Genomic DNA, 22,135 nt, shown 5'->3' on the forward strand with positions numbered 1-22,135 from the left:
GCCTGATTTAAAAAATTCTTGTACTGCTTCAATCACTTCCGGTCCAATAATCTGCCAACATGAGATGAAGAACTCTGATGAATAACCGTCGGGACCACTTGTTTTATTCCTGGGTAGGGAGAAAAACACATCTTTGATTTCCTGTGCAGAGAAACCCGCAACAAACATATTCTGATCTTCCTGAGAACAAGTGAAGTCAAACAGCACATTAAGATCATCTTGAACAAACATTCGAGGCTCAGTGGTTCCACCTAAGAGCTCAGAGAAATATTCGACGCAGTGGGCTTCAATTTCATCATGAGAATTAAACTGGTTACCGGCAGCATCCGTAAGGTGATGGATATGATTTAAGGCTCTCCGAGTAGCTACCATTCTGTGAAAATAAGCTGTTCCAACATCTTCGTTACCTAGCCAGAGGATCCTAGATCTTTGGAGAAGGAAGGACTGTTCGGCACAGGCTAGCTCCTGCCACTTTAACTGAGCATGTAGCTCCCTTTCAGCGTTTATGGTAGTTGGATTTAGCAGCATTTCGTTCTGTCTCACCAGAAGATCCTGATGTGCCTCTGCAACTCTTTTTTCCAAGTCTGAGTAGTTAGCTTTACTGAAATCTCTAATGCATTTCTTCAAAATTCTCAGCTTCTCAGCTAATCTGTACATTGCAGACCCTCTCACATTTATAGAGAACCATTCCCTTGTTATAGTATCAATGAATTCCGGGTTCTGAAGTAGGAAGTTAAAAAAACTTGAAAGGTCTCTTCTTCCTTGGAGAATCCGGTTTTAGTGACACTGTTGAGCACGCATGGTCGGAGAAGTCAGGGTCTTCAAATAGAGCAAGGGAAGTGGGAAAACACTCTTGCCATTTATCGTTTACCAGAACTCTATCCAGTTTCTTCGCCACAGGGCTAGACTTTTGCTTGTTTCACCAAGTAAATGTATTGCCTCTAAAGTTCAGATCACCCAACTCAGCATGCAGTAGACTCTGACCAAACTCACGCATCCGCTTATCTATATTAAGCGACTTTGGAGATGAATGTTCCTGCGGAGTAAGGATTTGGTTGAAGTCTCCCAAAACTGACCAGGGTTTATTAGCAAGCAGAGATGAGGAAGCTAGAGTTTCAAGCTCCACCCAGAGGCCCGCCCTTAGCTTTCTATCATTTGCAGCGTACACAATTGTGACAATGATGGTTTCCCCCTGAGCAGGCAGACCAACTTCGCAGGTGACTTGCTGCAGAGACTTCGAAAGGACAACCACCTTCACGCTTGGGTGCCAGAGAACCCATATCTTACCGAGATCAGAGTAATTATAATTATCCGTAAAAAACCAGCCAGGAAGAACAAAATCTACAAACTTGTTGATCTTCGGCTGCTTGACTCTAGTTTCTACTATGCCGCCAAAGAGGGGCTTATTTTTCCGAATCCACTTCTTGAAACCGTTGCGATGACTGAAGTTATTAAAACCTCGCACGTTCCAACAAAAAAGGTCCTTACACATAATTAAAGATTTGGTGGGGCCTTGCCCCTGGCTCGGTTTTTACCAGAGTGACGGTTTCTCAGCTTCCTGTCAGGACCTGGGTCGTACTCCATAATCTGTCCCTCCTCAGCGTCGGAGTCAGAGGATGCAGTATCAGAGGAGTCGCGCTCGACGTCAGAGCAAGCAGCAGATGAGGTTCTAGTGATGGTGCCGACTGTTGAGACCTTCTCTGGTTGTTGAGAGGAGAGACTGGTTCCTCCCACTTCGAAGACCTTAGAAGCATTAATATCGCCCACATTTGTATTCTCAATAGCTCTGTAAATTTTCCCATCGCCTTCTTTTGGACCCTTTGGTGCAACTGACAAGCTTCGAGTTTTAGACTTTGATCTTCCTCTGCGAGTCTTCTTGCCTGCTCCATTTTTATTCTGCTTTTTGTTCTGCGGGCAGTTCGGAGTAGTATGGGCACTTGAGGAGCAATTCGCACACAGCTTTGTAACTTTACCACACCCTCTAGCAGAATGTCCTATCTCTTTGCAGTGCTCACATACAGGAGGCATCCATAGACTTGAGACCAAGACACGACAGATCTCCCCTGTTTCAAACTGTGCATTTACAGCTTCTGGTAAGGGTTTGCGAGGATCAATGATTGTGAAGACCTTAGCTACTTCTAGGTTTGTCTTGTTGGCAGTTGCCGGGTGCAGATATTTCGGCTCACCAACCAAGCTTGCTATGCTTTCTAGCGCCTCCTCATTAAAGAACTGGTAGGGGACTTTCCTGAGTTCAAGCCAAATTGGTGCTGATGTAAGCTCAGGCTTTGCTGGAATAAAGCCCGGCTCCCATTTTGCAACAAACATCGTTTTTCCTTCAATCTGCCAAAGCATCTGAGTTATGACCCTGTTCCTGGTAGATATATTGGGAATCCTGAAGAGGAAGGCGTTACCCTCCATTTTGGAGACCACAATGTCCCGGTATTGCTTGCTCCATATACCATTTACTATGTTGTGGATGATGCCCTGAGAAGGTGGATCAGTGTAGAATTGCCCAATAACGAAGCAGTCCCAAGACCTCTTATTTTTCTCGATGACAGAGTTGGGTATTTTAACACATGCTTCACCTGATGGGAGCAGGAAGCCATCGTTTTTCTTCTTCAGGAAGGTTTTGCCTTTGGCCCGAGAACACCAAGTATCAACCTCCTTGCCATTATCCTTCTCAGGAAGGCTACGATTGATAAAGGTACCCTTCGTTGTCTGTGGGAGATCCTTCTTGATTTCCTCTGGAGGAGACTCTTTTGTTACTGGATCAGCCGTAACAGGGGCGATCACAGCACTAGTTTCGACAAGCCCAGTAGTGGCTGCCTGAGTGGAAACCTCCTCGTTAAGCTGAGCAACCAAGTTCACTGGCAAGTGAACGATTTGGGCATCGGAAGCTGGTTGAGGAGTAGCCACAACTGGTGAATCCTTTGCTGAGTCCGACTCGGATTGCTGAGCAACCAAGTCAGAAGAAGACTCTGAGACTTGGGCATCGGAAGCATTTCGAGTAGTGACCAGAGCAGGGGATTCAATGTCTGAATCTAAACGGGTCTGCTGAGCAACCAGATCTGTAATCTGGGCATCAGAAGCTGACCCTGAAGTGAAGTTGCCTGAAGAGCTGGGAGGCTCTGAAGCAGCAGAGATAGGTTTTGAATCTTTCAACGGGGGCGATGAAGACGGAGAGGAGGGAGCTGGAGAGCGAGGCGAATGCCCCTTCTTCTTCTTCCCCTTCCCCATGGAGGGAGGTGAGAATGATTCAAGGACCCGGCGTCTGATTAGACGACGGCGGGAGGCAGCAAACGATGACACGGTGACGGCAGGATCGCAAAAGGGGTCGCCTTGACCTAGGAGAGAGAAATGGTATCATGAAGCTTAATTATTGGACGAAAAAATCATCATGACTATATAATAAACCTAGTCTAGTACTAATTAAGATGAAATACCATGTTAGTGGTAATGGTAAAACTTACAGCGATACTTCTTCTTCTTTTGAGAACATTACAGTGATACTTTCCATATTAATTTATTTAAATCTCTGGATGCAAATATGCTATGTAGAGTCTAAAAGCATTTCCAGAACCTCATTTTAAAGGTGAAGAATCTTCAAAATAAGAATTTGAAACCTGATTTAAAAAAAAAAGAATTTGAAACCTCATTTCAAGGGTGGAGAATTCTCAGAATAAGGGTTTGAAGGTAGAATGTTTCAAAAAGAAACCTCAAATTTATTTTTGAAACTTTAGGTAATTTTCATCTTAGTCTTCAATTTTAATATAAACTAGATTTTGACCCGCGCATCCGTGCAGATGTATTTTTTATAAATTATATTGTTATTTGTTTTTCATATTAGGCTAGGAAAAAAAATCTGAATCCAAAAAATCGAACCGATCCCAATACAAAAATAATATCAAATCTGATCCGAACAAAAGTATTTCGGATACCGAATATATCCGAAATATACTTATATACTGATATATATATTAATTATTTTTAGATTTAATGTATATTAAAACATCCAGAATATATACGGTACTTTTAAGTTGATTTAAATACTTGAATATTTATATAAATAGTCAAAATTAAATATCTAAAATAGTTAAAGTATACCCAAAACCCCAAAAATACTTAAAATAATGATTGATTATCTATCTAAATATTTAAATCAAACCAATTTATATATTAAGTTTAGGTATTTGGACATATGTTATTCAAATTTATATGTAATATATTATTTTATTTATAGATTTTGAGAAATGTAAAGTATATAATGTATTTTAAATTTTAAAAATAATTTAAATAGATTATCCCAACCCGAACAGGACCCGAAAAGATCTGAATCGAATCTGAAGCAAAATTTAGAAATATCCGAATGAGGCTGAAATCCTTGACCCCCAAAATCTAAAACTCAAATAGATTCGAACCGAACCAGAATTGGTATTCGAACGCCCACCCTACTCAAAACCTTAGTAACATAAACACTCACATTTAATTAATCATATTTTATACATAAATCATATAAGTAATCATATAATTAATAATATTTTATACGTACTATCATATAAATAATCACATATATTATATTTTTAATATTTAATGTGAAATATAATAACCATAATTTAAATTGGTATATGAAATTGGACTTTGTATTGTGTTTTTCTTATATATATTGAAAATATTTTTAAATAATGGTTATTGGAAAATATTTTAGTAAAAATAAAATTTTGAATATATGTATATTTTTGAATCGAATTTTGATATAAATCAACTTTAGATTATTATTTTGATTTGAAATATGGATATACAGTTTAAACTTTATTTTATGATTATTTTAGATGAAACATGTTTTTAGATAATTAGATTAACTCATTTTTTATATTGTATGTTGGCCGAAATAAATAGTTTCTCATACTACAATGGATTTCCAAATTTTTTTAATAACTTATATCAATTTTTTTTTCTTAATATACTGCTATACATCTTTCCAAACTACATTATATTCTTTTTTATATCTCTATAATATTATTTGAGAAGTCAATTTTCTACGTGTCGCGCTCACATTAACTTTTACGATGGTTGATTACGTTGATACCTTTAATGAATTAAAAATATTACATTTAAATTCTATTATTGATTTTTATTTAGTTTCCTTTTTAACATTTGCCAAATAACATATATAATAAAAAGGAAACATTTATAAAATTTAAAATCAAATTCGAAAACGAAAATATATGTATATATAATATGATTTTATTAAAAACGAAAGTTCACAAAATAGTAATATTCCATTTAAATATATTTTTAAATAACATAAAATATACTTTTGAAGTAATAAAATATTTTCTTTATATATATATTAGATGAAAAATATATATTTGAATATAATGTGATTTCATAAAAAAATTATTGTACTTCAGTCTGAATTTGAAAGAATATATGTAACTCAATACTCACAATGACTCGACTAATCCAACTTATATCTAAAATCATTGATTTAACTACAATATAAATATATGATTTTATAATAATAATAATTTATTTTATAAATATAAGTCATAGGATGACTCAAAACATATTAACCAACTATTACAATTTAATTATTTTGTAAATTTTATATATATGCATGAGAGATCAGAATATTATCGTTATATTAATTTATGTAATTTAGAATTAGATATTTTGGTTTATTTTTTTATTTCATTCTAAGCACAATATATCTTAAATTGGAACTCCAATAGCTGGAGATAAGAGATCCATATAAGAAAACATAAGTAAACGAACTTCTGCTTGAGCTTCTAAAGATAAAGACACATGAACAACCATTTGATCCCCATCAAAGTCTGCATTTAAATCTTTACAAATTAATGTATGTAAACAAATAGTGTGTCCTTGCACTAGAATGGGAGGTATACATCATTTTCCTAAAATATATTACATATCTAAGATAACAAACAACCTAAATGCAAATAAGAAAATTAATGAATTTTTAATATAATTAGAATAAATAATATTATAGTTGAATTCAGAGAAATAGATGCAATCTCATATATTCAAAATGATAACTAAATTGAGTGTAAAAAAATAAAACCGACTAGATATAACATATTTAAAATAGTATTTTTAATAAAATAATATAATATTATTAATATAAATTATGCACGCAAATTATAAAACTTAAAATTAAAAATCAACAGCAATCACTTATTATAATATTTTTATTTTATAAATATTTATATCCGTGAATGAGAACGGAAAAATCACATATTTGTTATTATGTTTCCAAACAAACTCTTTTTTTAAATGGCTATTCATGTTTCCAAACAAATCTCTTTTTTAATATGTTATTCATGTTTTCAAAAAAAAAAAAATTTTAAACTACTATCCATGTTTCCAAACAATTTTTTTAACTGCTATTCATGTTTTCAAACAAACTTTTTTAATCAGTTATCCATGTTTCCAAATAATTTTTTTTAATTACTATCTATATTTGCAAACAAACCTAATTTGTACTTCGGTTTTAATAATATAGATTAATTATACCCCTAAACTTTATATAGATAAATAATACATACACATTAAAAATATTAAACATAATATTCATAAATACAATCTATTATAACACAAAAATACATAAAGTAATAATATAAAATCTACACTAGTTCATAGAAAAACAAATATACAAATTACTCTTTATTTTTATTTCCATAGTGTTCCCATATATGATCAATTTAACCCATTTTGAAATAAAAATGAATCTCTTGATTTTTTATCTGAAGATTACAAGTTAAAAATTCTTTAAATCGATTTTCTTCATTTATCACCATTTCAACTATTGCTTGTGGTGCTGGTTTTGCATATATGCAATATTTATATGTGTAATCTCTTGTAAAATATTTGTTCTTACATTTTTAATCTTTAAATTTGTAAGATATTGATCAGTGTAATATAACGTATGTGGAAAAAAATAATTCTATATTTTATATTAGTTTTTATTTTAATTTACCATATTGTATTTTATGTATTAATAATGTATATATATAATTTAGTTGAATACTTAAGTGAAATATAGTTTATAAGGATTAAAGTGATAAAAAAAATAATATCAATACAGTTATATATATCTAAGTTACAAATTATAAGAAATAAACTGAAAAATAAATAGTGTTTTAAGAGTTTGAAAATCTTTGGAGAGTCAAAAAACTTTAGAGGATTTGAGGGCCTCTTGGAGATGCTCCAAAGGAAAAGAAAGAAAATGTTCGTGCTGTTCACCGTGTTTTGTGTGCGGCAAAGCATGAATTGTCTACTTCGGACAAGTAAAGTAAAACTCACAGTTAACCAATCCTGATTTTTAAGAATAATCTAGCTAGGAATGATGCCAACTTTTCTACTTGATTATATTCAAAAATAAAGAAACAAGAAGTTTGTCAAAAAAAAAAAGTAAAACTCACAAAAATCTTACAATTTTTCATCTAAATATCCAAATCAACGTGTCATTTTTAATATGATGCGGTCGCCCTTCAATCACAGCCGTCAAAGTTAGAAAAATATATAAAGCTATGCGTGGATATCTCCCTTGTTAGCATGTTCCGGAACGTTCCTGTGACGAGATATTTTATGACACCCGTAAACTTCTAGAACTCCTTGTTGTATGACATAACCGCCATTGAAGTTTTTTTTTATGAAGTTACCTCCCTTCTTTATATAAACCTCCAAAGCTTCATTATACCTCGTGTGCTCTACTGCTCTGTAATGTCGTGAAGATTATGGTTGAAAACCAACTAATGATTAAATTACTACCTCGATTCCTCGACCAAGTTTAACCACATGGTCGATGAGACCAACGAAATAAAAGTACACATGCAGTATTATATATATATTTTTTTTTTGAAACTGCACATGCAGTATCATATTCTTATATAAGTTGTAACCAATGGAAGGTAGCATTAAGGCAACATCACCGTCGTATTACGATGTTCTCGGTGTCTCTGTTGATTCCTCGGCGGGGCAAATACGACGAGCGTATCACAAACTGGCTATGGTGGTTCATCGTTGATTACCGTTTTGGAGAATTTGTAAAATAAAAAACAGAGAAATGTTTTCTGACATTTTTTTTCTTGTTTAGGTTCTTTAACCGTGAAGAAATGGCATCCTGATCGGTGGACAAAAGATCATTTTGGGTCTGGTGAAGCGAAACGAAGATTTCAGCAGATTCAAGAAGCTTATTCGGGTACGGTTCTGTTCAGACCGTCTGTTTGATGTTTCTCGGTTGTTGTTGTTGTTGTCTGGGGCTGACGTTTTTTTTTTTTCTGGAAACATGTAGTGTTGTCTGATCGGCGTAAAAGAAGCTTGTATGATGTGGGGCTCTACGATACTGAAGAAGACGAGGTATGTATCTCATTTGCGGTTTGAATGGCAACGTGAGGTAGTATTGATAGACTGATTTGTTTTTTGTTTCTGATAAAGGGATACTTTGATTTTGCTGGAGAGATGATTTCGCTCATGTCTCAGACGAGAAGAGAGGTAAAGCTCTTTTCTCTTGTAACCCTAACTTCACTCTTGTGTATGCTATCTGTCTTTGCGCACAAGTTGATGTTGTTGGTAATCGTTGCGTGCAGGAAAAGCAATACAGTTTGGAAGAGTTGAAAACAATGGTCCATGATATGGTCTATGAATTCCAGTCAGAACCGTTGTTCCAGGACTAGTCGATGGATATGAAGTTTGACCTGAACCAACCGGTAGATTGGGCTTCACACATGTCTCTACCGGTTTCAAGCTTCGAGCTCTGTCCTCAGAGCAGCTACTGTGGTTAGATTAGCATACACAATCCGAGCCTTTAAGGTCTTTGTCGCGGACTAATGTGTGAAGAATTATTGTTCTTGTGCATAGCTGAAGCCTGAAGGATACTGTGGCGTCAAAATTTGACACTTCTGCGAGACAAGGAACAGAAACTGCTCAATAGTCTCTCATGTTTTGTTGTGGTTGACACGTATGGAAAGTGTTTTCAGTGTTGTGAATAACATTCTTCATAGACCAATGACGAGTACATTTGGAAAATTGTTAACCGAAAACAAAAACATTTGGAAAATTGTTATATGGGCTCGCATATGCCAACGCTGTCGGTCGTTTCGAATCTTCTTTTCCAGCTTTGGAATATTTTCATAGAATCCCAAAACGAAAAATGTTTTAATCCGAACGCTTTAAAATGTTTATGGATCTTTGTTTGTTCCATTAGTTTACGTATTTACAGGAGATTTATATGTTGTAAATATATGAACCAAATAATATATCTGTAACGTAACAGGTGGCCGTAAAGAGTTCAAACATGAGTTTTTCAATCTACATATGTATGTATGTATGTATGTATGTAACTATATAGAAGTGTTTAGTATTTATATTGAGGATATTTCAAAATCATGGGAGTTTTATGTTAAATTTCGGATTTCGATTCGGTTTGGGTAGTTTAGGTAGTGAGAGGTTAGAGGATACATTTACTACTTAACATATTTTTGGTTTGGATAGTTTTGGGTTTGATTCGGTTCAGATAGTAAATTATTTTGGATATTTTGGATAAAAATATTTGAATACTTTCGAGTAATTAGAATATTTTATAATAATTTAATTTTTAAAAAATACTTTTGGATAATTTTAATAGATTTTTAGATTATAAACATATATTTAGTTATGTTATACATATATATAAATAATATATTTTATATATTTGGATACCCATTCGGTTTTCGGTTTGGTTAGAGTTCGGTTATTTCGGATATAAAAATATAGAAATCATAGGGTATTTGAAGGTTTCGGTCCGATTTTAATTTCGAATATCTCGATTCGGATATTTTTGGCCCAGATCTAGTTGATAACAATGTATATTTACCCGCCAATTTATCTGTATAGTCTAATTTAGTTAGATATACTGTTTTCTAAATGCGAAGCTTTTCATCATATATATCAAGCGGTGACTGAGATCATACACGATTTCCTTGAAGAAGGGTAATGTTATACAGCCAAGAATCATAGCTAACAAGACAACAAGTAAATTGCAGCCACAAGACAATTTAGATCACATTGATCTTATTCGTCGTCATTATTCAAAAACATTTTTTCATCACTAGTCTAGTCTTTGGTGATTTGTCCTAAAAGTTCAATCACGTAAATTGATATATTTATAATATTTTTTTCAAGACAACCTAACGCTTCACTTAATGGTTTCCACTCAGATTAAATCAATAAGAAAAACAATATCTGTTAACATATTTCTCTTTTCTCTCTTACTCATACCTAAGAGAGCCATGATGATGAGTAAACGTTGTCGTCATCTCTTAAGTCTATTGTTCGTCTTTTCTCTTGTGAACTTCCCGTTCATAACCATATCAGAGACGCCATGTGCGTACCCGTGTTACCCGCCGCCAATTGGTGGCGGAGGCTCAACTCAACCGGCCGGTTATTACCCTCAACCGACCGCTTATTATCCTCCTTCAACCGGCTATTATCACCCTCCTCCAACTGGAAATGTACCGAATTACCCTTCTCCACCGTACGAGGGAGGTGATTACGGCGGTGGATATTACGGTCCTCCACCACCGGACCCTATCTTGCCTTACTTCCCGTTCTACTACAGAAAGCCTCCTCATCAGACGGATCAGTCATCATCATCTGCTTCAGTGAAATCAACGGTCAAGATCGTAACGATGGCAAATATGTTTGCGGTGCTTGCGTTACTTATTGATAACGTTTAGTTTACGAGTTAAAAGTAAGTTTCTTTCTTTGAAACTGTATGTTACATTTGCTATATATGAAGTGATGTGGTGTTTTAGGATATGCTCTAGTTTCTGTAAAGATGAATTAGCAAGTTGGAAAAAGGGTTTCACCTATAGGCTAAGTCCTAAGAAATTTATTCGTTCCTCCTTTTCTTTTGCATTGTTACTATGCTTAATCATATATGATCTTTTAAAGCATTATGTTTTTTTTTCTTTTTTTTTAAAAGCATTATGTTGTTATTGTCGCAATGCTATCACTAGAATAACCAGTGTGGAGAAATTCACTTTCAGTTATTGTGACTTCTTAGGTAGAGGTTATGGTATGGGCTATTTAAATTAATTAACGGTATGGCTTTTATTTTGTTAAACATTTTTTTTATAACACTGGGGATCCGGCGACCAATATCATCATCCAATTAATTCCACGAGTCCCACGACACTCCACATATTTTTTGATTTAGCGTTAGTCCGAATGACCACACAGAGTTCTGAAACCGAGTCTGTAATGAAGCTGAAACTCCTTCAAAACTACTAACCCACCACGTGGTTGTGTTAAACATTTTAAAAGAACAAAACACAAGTTATAGCTTTTAAAATACCACTATATATACATCTGGTTATTTAAAATACTTAGCTGAGTTACAAATTTCAGCTTAAGAGAACATTAAACAAAAGCAGAGAATGATAATTGAGCACGAACAGAATTACATGATTTTGATAAAATTTTAGTTTTTCAAAATTTATTAGCTAAAATTTTAGCTTAGAGAACATTAAACACAAAACAGAAGATGATTACAAGCAAAATTACAAGACTTTAATGAACTTTTAAAGTACATTCAAAATTTATTATATTTTTGATTAAAATATTAACATGATATCTCAAGTATTATACTGTATAACAAAAAGTGGATATAAAATAACTTGCTAAAATTTAGTTAGGAACTTAGGATATTTTAATGGATTTTTTACAAAATTAAAGTCGTGTACAGAAAATGCATCTCCGAAAAAGCTGACAATAATACAGTAGAATTGGCTTGAGCTGTGACTGGAAATAATAAAAGGACTCGTTCCTCTACTCATTTTATAAGGCCCAACTTTACCCCAATCACAATATCTCCACGAACATCCAGCCCATTCGAAGCTTGAATCGTAATATTTACACTTGACCCGATCCAGCGGGTGTCAATTTTCCCTTTTTTTATATATGTTTACTAGGGTAGGCCCGCCCTTCGGGTGGGATATACTTTATTTGTGATTTAAGTTTTTATTTTCTATATGATTTTGTGGTTTGTGTTTTAGATTTGCATTTGCAAAAATTTAGTATGATAATGATTTTTTGTCTTTTAGAAAATTTTAAGCGAGGAAGGATTATATTTGAAAAGTTATGTTTTGTTTGTTTACAATAGTTGTTTATATTGTCTAAAAGTAATAATTGTCTCTATATTAAAGAGATGTGGCATTGAAATGATGTGGGGGTTTCAAATGATCTTCTAGTTGTCTTTCATGTTGGGTGTATTCTTTGTTGTTTTTATTATATTTTGGTTTTAGAAGAATTGGATCGTGAGTAATTATTTTGCACATTTCTGTATATTTGTAATAGTCAAATTTTGTTGCAAAGAAATTTTCATGTTTGATCATTTAAAAAAAAATATTTATATAGGTTAGGAAAATATTTAAAGCCAAATTAATGGGAGTATGATCTCTTATAAGATTTTAACAACATGACATTAGAATCTACATTTTGACATACCAACACTTATTCATCAATTTGCATCGTTCATTTTCTGTTCTTAGCACAAATTTATTGTTTTATATTTTTGTTGCTTGTCTTTTCTACTATTTTTAAACTCTTAGTTTTGATTATGTACAAATTTTTGGTTGTGGTCTTCCAAGAGTTTGTTTTAAATTTACATTGTTAGAGTTTTTAGTTGGAACGTATCTTAGAAATGTGTTCAATGACAATAATAAAATGAAAGTCAGCATTATTGCATACTATAATTTTGAAGAGAGATACGATAAAAGTATGTACGTACACGAATAAATATGTACTGGTTTGCTATAAGCACATATGTCTATATGACAACACTATTAGTACATATATTTATATGATAACAAATCTTATAATTGTTATTTAACAAAAAAAAAATCTTAATATTGTTGCTCTATTTTGGAACTAAATATCCAATTTTCCTAAAACCCTCACAACTAAATTTCAAATGGGTTTATGCTCTGTTAATCTCATGGAATTTTTTTTTTCAATGATTCAAACGTAATATTAATCTTCGGAAAAACATGTAGAACCACACTTAAAAAAAAAACATGTAAAATCACTGATGCAACTATCGTGGCTCATGTGGCTCGTGACCACCAATAACCCGTTGCTTGATCATGTACCACCGTTCCCTTCGCAAACAATATCGAGAATCACAGTAGCTATTGAGACCCAAGAGTAAGTATCCACTATATTGGCCACAAATTTTAAAGTACATTTGAATATTTTTATTCCTGCAAGAAATTTCTCAGCTGCACCACTGGCAAAAGGAAGAGATCAATGGACATTTCAAAGAACATCAAACACTAATCGCAGTCGAAACTAACATAAAAGTAACAGTTGCTTGTACATAGCAGAACAAATCTTCTGTTTTAATCTGTAACATCAAGGAAAAATCAAGAAGAAATTTGTTTTTTTTTAATTTATAGTGAATGAGAAATACAAAAGAAAAGGTTTTGTCAATAGGAAAACAGAAAAAAAAAAACAGAAAAACTGATTGTCTTGTTTACAGTTATGGGTGGAGACTTGGTTGCAGAACTTGTTGATCCAAGCATAAAGCTTCCTCTCCAAAATGGGAGTTAGATCTTCCATCACCTTACTTGACCACCTTCTTCTCATCTTGTTTCTTCCATCACCTTTACTTGACCACCTTCTTCTCATCTTGTTTCTTAGAAAAAACAGTTCGGTCTTGTCATCTTGTTTCTTCCATCACCTTACTTGACCACCTTCTTCTCATCTTGTTTCTTAGAAAAAACAGTTCGGTTAAATAAACTTTCTGTGTCCATCAAGAAGATAACGTTCCGGTTTCTTCTTCTTCTTCTTTTTCTTGTTACGCCCATGAGTGTAGAAGATGACCTGGTCTGGATCATCCAAAAACGGACCATGATACTGAGAAATAGATTACTTACGATGCAAGAAACTCAATCAGAATGCAATTTATAGTATTACTTTTACAATGAAACTTCTTCCACATGACATTCTTTTCTGCCCTACGCGATTAATTCTCATGTGATTGATTGCTCTTCTACTGCTGGATCATACCATTTCAAAAAACAGAGCGTCCATCAACTCTTCATAATCAAGAAGAACTTAAACCTAAGCTTAAAGATAAACGGTACCGTTTAGAAGACTTGTCAAAATGCGGTTAGATTCAGTTCGACGCCAGCTTTCAACTCTTGTTTGATATTTTTTGGCCGCAGCCGCTGACGCTTGCGTCCGTGAAAAGAACAGCACTATAAGCAGAACCTGATGCATCATATATAATCATAAAGATTTTTAGTTTTATTCTTGATTCAAACAGAGTTTTTGTCAGAAACTTATAAATTTACTTACTGTTTTGTGGTGGTTTCATCCTTCAACACTTTCTCACTGTACTTCTGAGCTAATTTCCATTGAACCAAAAGAATTATATTCCTTTTTTTCACAAAGGAATCTCCAGAAGATCCAAAACAAAGTATATTGGCTTAAATACAATGCTCTTCTCCCCAGTAAAGCCGTATCAGACATCTTGATATTCTCTAAAAATCTGAGCAGCACTGAAACCGTTGAAGACTCTTTCCATTTAATTACAATATCAACACGGAATAACCACTCTGTTGGGCAAGGATGAGATTTGTTTTCTTCAGTAATATCCTGCAGATTGCTTAAACTATAATACAATAATCTATTTTTTTTAAAACAAAAACATTGTTGAACACTAAAATTGACTCAAGCAAAAAATTACATATGATATTTGACTCAAATGGTCTTCTCAATCTCATCCATATCTCAGTTTTGAAGTAGAATACTGATGTAATAACATCGAAAACTTCTATTAACAGTAAAGATTGAGATTTCTTTGTTGAAAAATCAACTGTGAGAAGGATCCATAAGTTGCGTTCCTCATGTTTGTTCTGTAGCAAACATGTAAGTTGCACACCTTGGTAAAACCGTAAAAGTAATCCAGAGACCAGTTTTGAGCTATATCTTTACAAAAAAAAGAAAGACAATATTAAGAAACATAAATAAAATAGCTTCATTCACTAAAAAATAAGCCAATTGCTATATTTGTTCTTCCTTTTTACAACTTTAAGATTCAAAAGTAGAACACAAAGTTGATAGAACAAAAATTCCGTGGACTCTAAACTGAAGAAACCAAGGAATCACACCTTTAATCATGTTTCCACAGCATCAGTAATGTCATAAGAGTCTGCTGTTACCACCTCTGATAGACACAATCCGGGAAAAAGAGTCAGCAACCATGAAATGTTAAGCAACAGAGCAAGCTATAAAAAAATATTTTGTAGAGGGAAAAGAGAGAAGGGAACATTACATTCACTTCTCAAACAACTTATTTTTGCAAAGACAAACAAATTAAAATATAAAGAAACCCAATTGTGAACATTTGAAACTATAAACAAACACACAGAATCACAAACACACACACATATATATATCTTTTCATTCTTCTTCACTTGTTCTATCCCACACATTCGAAGATCGCAACTAAACCAATCAAACATTAATATATAATAGAGTAAGGAAGCTTTACCTCCTAAGTGATGTTAGGTTCCGAGTTTTTCTATCAAGCTGCAGATTTCTAGAACCTCTGAAGCAAATAATCTGCAAGGAGGTCTTGGGACGCAAGACTTGATGAAGACTCAGTGTCTGATTCTGTCCTTGAATTACCATTCATGGTATCTGTTTCATTCTGTAAGAAAAAAATGTTGAACACTAAACTTGAGCAGAACACATCAAACACATCAAAGACAAACAATTTAAGGTTTTTACTAAGAAACATGATTCATAATACATGTTCAGAGAACTCGGGCATTGTTTCTCAAAGCTCTCATGGAATTTAAATCTATAACTAAGACACCTACGGATCTGCCTCGAGACGACCCTATTCTACTGGGAAAAATTTGCAAGTGTTATCTGGATTTGTGAGGATGATGCTTACGGTATGTAGACTAACCTTTTTATAGCTCCAGATGCACCGCCTTGAACAGAGGGAAGATTCATTGAATGTGAAATCACCACTTCCGGGGAGAAGAACCGGAGATGAAACAACACCAAGACTTCTCGATCCAGGGAATCATCATCATAGTCATCGCGATTCGTCTTGAATAGATCTCCGATCCCGAAACGTTTCCATTGATTAGAAGAGGAAAAAAAACGTAAGGATTGACGATTGACAAAGCGATTCAACATCTTTAAACTCCATAGATGTATAAGAAAACGAAGAGAACGTCTAATTCATTGTGGAAGAAGAACAGGAACCTTAAAACTTGTGGTCTTGCTGTGTATCGGGCTGGATAACGGGATTGAGTAGAAAGCCCACAAAAATCTAAAGAAAGGCCGAAAGCGAAACGCAGAACATCATTTAAAAGACACGTGGCAAACTCTCCTTGCCCTATTATCTGAGGTGGCAGCAGGAAAAGAGAGACACCTTTTCTTTATATTATTAGATACTAAATGTTATGCATGATTTACAATATGTATACTAATATAATATTTTGAAAAATAATAAGGTGTTTAATTATATCGAATAAATTTTTTGCGTTCTACAGTAAATTATATAACTAATATTTATTGGACATTATATATACAAATTAGATTTATGTGTAAAATATATAAAAATAAAATTTCTGAATTAAAAGTAAGAATATAGATAAATATGAGTTAGTAGGATATTAAAAATTGATACATTAGTTATAATATTTGTAAGAAAATAAAATATTGTAAGCAACTTATTCCATAGATATTTTTGTATAGCTGTATTCATAATTTTCAAAATAGAGAAGTTGTATGTATTTTGAAAATATTTTATAAATCACTTTAGGAAGGATCATAACTGCCTTGGCCGATTATACATGTTAACTTAAATGATTTATGAGTGTAATGTTTAATTTTAATTGCTTCTTAGTTAGCTTTCTAAATACTATTATTATACTAAAGATTATAAAGATACTGAATATATAGATTTAAACTTGGTTAACAAGATTTTTTAAAAATATAGATTTTTCTGAAAATTTTAATTAGCTAAAATAGGTAGGAATGTGATATAAATTTGTAATAAGTATTTATTTGTATAAGTGATAATAAATATTTTAAAAATTTATTTGATCATATAATTTTTTAATATGACATTCCTAAATACAATAATTTATAGTTTATATTGAATAATTTTATTTTGTCTTGTAAACCATCAATTGTATCATCCATACTTTTTAGAATATGACATGTATATCCACACAAATGTATTTCTTTATGGATCGAAAACTTATGATAATGTATAAAAAATTGTTGTATATTTTATTTAAAATATATGCTGCTTTATATTTTATATTTTCAACATTTATCATACTGAACTTATATTGAGGGTATTATCTATTATATTAAAACAAAAGTACAAAATAGAATGTATCTTATTTTCAACAAGTTATTGCATTAATTATCTTTTCTTTTTTACTTAATTTAACAACTTCACTAATTGTATTACCTTAAACATATATCATATCATTAATTATATTATCATAATAATAATACTGCAGATTTTTATTTATTAATTAATCTCCTTTAGTTCTATATCAATTATAAAAAAATCAAAATATAAAATAACCAGGTTTTCATATGGTTAAAATTTCGATTTAGTATGTTTTACTACAAAAAATTATCTTAGTTTCAATCGGTGAAAAACTACATAGTCAACACTATAACCCAAAAATATAGTTTACGTGAACAAAATAATAATTTATATCAAAATAATAAAACTTAATTTTTTCATTATTTTACTAAATAAAAATTCTTTCTTTTCACTTAATTTGGCCAAACACATAAAAAAGTTTAAAAAATTTACAGAATCATTTAGACATAGACATTCGGATAAGTACGGACTATTTATTTCTGTATCACTTATTTTTTATTTAAAATTAAGTCCAACTTTGATATTATATATTTTTGTGCGGGTTTTGAGTTGGTCTTTCTCAGTGTGAATGAGTTCGGTTCTCGTATAACATAAAAAATATCAAAATAACCAATGTATCTGAAACAGGTTCAGATATATGTACCAAAAATACCATACTATATTGTTCAGCCTAGATCTTTTTTTTAATTGGTTATATAGAGACACATTTAAAATATATAACACTAATCATAAAAAAACAAATATTAATGTAAGAAAAAAGTAAGAACTAATACCCGCGCGGACGCTCGGATCAAGCTCTAGTTTATATGAAAATATAAGTAGTATAATATATTTATATATTATATAAATGATTTTTATGTGACTTTTAATTTTTAGTTATTACTAATAAATAATAAAAATATATTTACATAACTTTTAAAACAATAATTTTCATTAACTATTTAAAGGTAGGTTTATTAATTATTTTCAAACACATAAATAAATAATAAAATAGGAAAAACAATGAATACTATATGTTAGGTTTATTAATTATTGTTGTCATATTTATTTAGTTAGAATTCGATTGGAAGTGCATTAATTAAACATATAAGATAAAGAATCATAAAAGTAAACTAATTAATAATTTCAGTGGCATATCATTGTAAATAATTGTAAAAACTAAAAGAAAATTTATATTTGTACTTATCTTTTAATAGATTAGATACTAGTATTATGTGCTGCGCACATGTTAGTTTACTATTTTTAAAACTATTTGATCTTTGAACAGAAAAGAAAAGAAAAAAAACTATTTGATCATTGTCATAATTTACAATCAGAATAAATTATTATCTAAAATATTTTATGAACAGTGACATATAAATAGTAGAGGTTCCTGCATAGAACAAAAAGGGATCAAACATAGTATATCATTATAAAATGGATCACATGTTTGCAAAAAATATTAAAATACCAAAATATAAAATATAGTTAATAATACTTTATTTGATCTATTGATTTTTATGATTTTATAATAACAAATACTTAATTTAATTTATGTAGATTAAGTATGATGAATCTAATAAATTTTATATTTTATTTTTACAGTTGAAAATAACTGTTGCATTTATATTTTCTGTTAATTTACCAAACATATTTTTATAAAGTCACACATTTAAGATTAACCCAAATTATTTAAAATTTATAAGATTAAATTTAACAACTTTAGTTTGCTTTTTTTATTAAATTATAATCAATTATCTAGCCATAATTAAGTAAAGTAACTTTACCTTTGGATTCAAAGATGCAAGCTCCCTTATACATCCAACAATAGTTTTAGGGTCGAACTCAATTGCTGTGAATGCTGAATTCGTTCATGAAATATTTATCAATAAATTAAAAAAATAAAGAGTGAAAAACAGGAAAAATCTTTTTAATTGTGCTCCATCCCATCTTTCCAAACTGTGACCTACAGTGCCTTTAAATTAATTGATATAGGAAGTTTATAAGTTATATATATACTGCAGTGATCTAAAAATAGCAAATTTGGACTAAAAATCTTGTTAGTGTATTGAATCAGATAGCCTATCCACGTCTGCTTTAAAAATCCACCAATAACATCATCTGTTTTTGCCACGTCAGCCACCCTTTCATGTCGATTCCATTTGTCTTCCTCTTCGTCGATTCTCTTTCTCCCTAACGATCGTTGATCGATCAAACATCTCCAACTCTTCTGCAATCAAACCTTCGCCCTTTCTTCTTTCTTCAAACCCGAAGAAACCAAAAGGCGTTGAAGCTGACTCCTCTCCCGGGCCGATCAAGCCCAACTGCACACCCTATGTCTCTGCCGGCCTCTCGATCGGTGATCCCCACTCAAAGAAAGCCAAAAGCAGAGAGTCGATCACCTCTTCCAGAGTCTGACCAAACCCTTTCGTTATCAGCTTTGTGTTTTAAGATTGGGTGATCAAGACTACTTCAACTTTAGTTGTCCCCCTTTGAAAATGTCTTCCTCCAGTGCAATTTGGTCGCCTCTTCTCAGGTGATTGTCGGCCAGCTCCTTTGTTTCTGGCATTCACAAAACATCAAGAAGAATAGAGAATTTGTGGGTACCTTGATGCTACTTAATGAACAGGTACAAACATCAAAACTCTCATACAATCGCTTAATTAATTACATCAACCCTCATTCAATATAGTAGTTATTTTTAATTGTTATTTGGTATAGTTAGCGGATGAATTGCTTAGCAAATCTGAAACAGCCCACGTCATGTTTTAATTTTGGCTTAAATACAGGTATCAAGGTCCATGTTTATTGGATGCAGTTGACTCTACCAAGTCTCCTGATAGAGACGTCTCAAAGCCTCTGCTCATACCTATATGTGACATTGTAAGATCAACTTCACAAGGGCATGTATCAGCATGTGACAAACCTGTTGCTGGAGCTGTTCTGTGAGGATCCAATCGTACAGAACTACTACTTCCTGTACACGTTATATTTGGTTGTTATGGAATGTTTCTAAGTTCTATTTGTTGTCATTAGCTATAAATTGAAAAATAATTCTGATGGATTTTCTTTTAGTATATTGTTTAAGGATACATACGAGACTGCGTCAACTGATGGCTTACTTTACTGAAACATTTTGACGGGTAATGATATGCCATAAGGAGATCAAGGAACCGTGTCTCTAGAGCGTGGCTTTCAGGGTTGAACCATTATGAGAGCTGGAGATAACATAGCAATAGCGTTGCAAGAGACTGATGCAAATCAAGTAATGACAGGAGGTTGTAGTGCCATCCTGATTACCCGGTTTCAATAGCAAATTTGGACTAAAAATCAGGTTAGTGTTTTATTTATTTAATGAGTATATAAGTGTTTTGTGGAAAACCTAAATATATGGATCAAACTGATTGAAGAAGAAAAGGCATTAGTTAGTAATAATCAAGCCTATAATACGCTCTCAAAGCTTGGAGAAGCAGAAAGCAAAGCTAAGAATCTAAAGAATCAAGCTCAAGAACCATTATGTAGGGATTCAAGAAGTAAAGAGTTTCAAGAAGAGAGTAAAAAAGACCATAATGGTGGAAGAAGACACTATTATATGGAGTTTTTTTCTTTGTGCTCGCACGAAAAGTTGAGATTGCTAAACAAGCAGTTAAATGTTTGATGAAGCTGGATCTAGTTGCTCATGTCTAATGCTTATTCTTCTTTTGGGTTGTTAGAAGAGGCGGTTGGGCAGAGGGTTTAGATGAAGGAATGGAAAATGGAGAAGGAAATAAGGTGCAGTTCGACGGAAATGAAGTTCACGAGTTTGTTTTTTGCGGTGAAAGACACTATGAATCCTCAGAGATTTACAGTTTACCGGGTGTGTTAAACTGGGAAACCTATGCTCTAAAATCAGAAGGTACTGCTCCGTTTAGTGACCATCTTGGTCAGTTAAACTACACCATTTGATCTGATGCCATCATTGCCATCGCATAAGAACATAAACAACAAATTCAATGTCAAATGTATTATCAGAATTTTATTCTGGTCGACGAAAACGATTGCTGTTACTTCCAAGCAACAAAAAATCACGTTGTACAAGCTCAAGTTGGAGACATCTTGATGTTTACAGAAAAAGAAAAAGACAAGCGAAATTTTTGGAATTTTGTTAAGCGTTTTTCTTCTTTTTCTGTATGCAATTGTTGGAGACTTGGAATCTGGAAGTTAAATAATGTAAGTTTGTGCAAAGACAAGTACTGCTGTTTGGTTTGTTTGGATTCATCATTCATGTAATTATTATTCTCTTTTCTTTTATGTGTTTCCTCCGAAAAAAATGTACTTGAATTTCTCTTATACGAGAAATCTTCGAGTATAATGAAATTCACTTGGCTAACAAAGAATTATCAGTATAACTATTGTTGATAACACTAACTATTATTTAATAGATATTTAACAAAGTTGATATTTGGTGATCTTGCGGTGATGATTAATTTCACTTACGGTCTTTGTTAGAGTCTTGAATGGTTTCATAAACTTACTGTTCTGTGTGTAGGTAGCGAAAAGGATTTGTAATTATGGACAAATATCATGTCATTAACTTGGTGACAGAAAACATCAGAATCGTTCTACCGATAGTGTTTCTGTGGAGAAAAACTTTAGTAACTATTGGAATCAGGTTGTGAAGAAATTTACAAAAAATATTCTTAAGGTTTTGTCTAATACAAATCCAAAATATTTCCAAGAATA

General features: G+C 32.4%; 2 protein-coding genes, 2 long non-coding RNA genes and 1 pseudogene across 9 annotated transcripts; 3 read left to right on the forward strand and 2 right to left on the reverse strand.

Annotated features, from left to right (window-relative positions):
* Positions 1-919: 919 nt before the first annotated feature.
* Positions 920-3,237, reverse strand: LOC108831770 (uncharacterized). The gene is made up of 2 exons (XM_018605287.1): positions 1,536-3,237; positions 920-1,458 (listed from the first exon to the last, which is right to left on the reverse strand). The coding sequence occupies exons 1-2, from the start codon at positions 3,235-3,237 to the stop codon at positions 920-922; spliced, it is 2,241 nt and encodes a 746-aa protein (XP_018460789.1).
* A 4,385-nt stretch (positions 3,238-7,622) lies between these two features.
* LOC108840755 (uncharacterized) lies at positions 7,623-9,209 on the forward strand (annotated as a pseudogene).
* Positions 9,210-10,171: 962 nt separating this feature from the next.
* Positions 10,172-11,047, forward strand: LOC108840431 (leucine-rich repeat extensin-like protein 1). The gene has a single exon (XM_018613262.2). The coding sequence runs from the start codon at positions 10,203-10,205 to the stop codon at positions 10,734-10,736; it is 534 nt and encodes a 177-aa protein (XP_018468764.2). The 5' UTR covers positions 10,172-10,202; the 3' UTR covers positions 10,737-11,047.
* A 2,482-nt stretch (positions 11,048-13,529) lies between these two features.
* Positions 13,530-16,330, reverse strand: LOC130498517 (uncharacterized). 5 transcript variants are annotated; one of them, XR_008937412.1, is made up of 7 exons: positions 15,983-16,330; positions 15,560-15,718; positions 15,177-15,232; positions 14,362-14,661; positions 14,148-14,274; positions 13,978-14,059; positions 13,531-13,889 (listed from the first exon to the last, which is right to left on the reverse strand). It is a non-coding gene; the product is annotated as an uncharacterized LOC130498517 (long non-coding RNA). The 5 variants fall into 5 exon arrangements; XR_008937409.1 differs by having other exon boundaries at positions 13,533-13,889; positions 13,978-14,056; XR_008937411.1 differs by having other exon boundaries at positions 13,534-13,889; positions 13,978-14,056; positions 14,362-14,621.
* A 2,767-nt stretch (positions 16,331-19,097) lies between these two features.
* LOC108841840 (uncharacterized) lies at positions 19,098-21,701 on the forward strand. Of its 2 annotated transcripts, XR_008939023.1 has the most exons (4): positions 19,098-20,042; positions 20,203-20,747; positions 20,936-21,037; positions 21,127-21,701. It is a non-coding gene; the product is annotated as an uncharacterized LOC108841840 (long non-coding RNA). The 2 variants fall into 2 exon arrangements; XR_001948206.2 differs by lacking the exon at positions 20,936-21,037 and having other exon boundaries at positions 19,107-20,042.
* Positions 21,702-22,135: the final 434 nt, after the last annotated feature.

This window comes from Raphanus sativus, chromosome 2 (genome assembly GCF_000801105.2).
Source record: "Raphanus sativus cultivar WK10039 chromosome 2, ASM80110v3, whole genome shotgun sequence".
Classification (NCBI taxonomy): Eukaryota; Viridiplantae; Streptophyta; class Magnoliopsida; order Brassicales; family Brassicaceae; genus Raphanus; species Raphanus sativus.

Excerpts from the sequence above, each read along its gene's own strand:
- LOC108840431 (XM_018613262.2), top strand. The coding sequence starts at position 10,203 with ATGGTTTCCACTCAGATTAAATCAATAAGAAAAACAATATCTGTTAAC.
- LOC108831770 (XM_018605287.1), bottom strand. The coding sequence starts at position 3,237 with ATGGGGAAGGGGAAGAAGAAGAAGGGGCATTCGCCTCGCTCTCCAGCT. Across the intron at positions 1,459-1,535 it reads GCTGAGAAACCGTCACTCTG|GTTTTAATAACTTCAGTCAT; the intron begins GTAAAAACCGAG and ends GGAACGTGCGAG.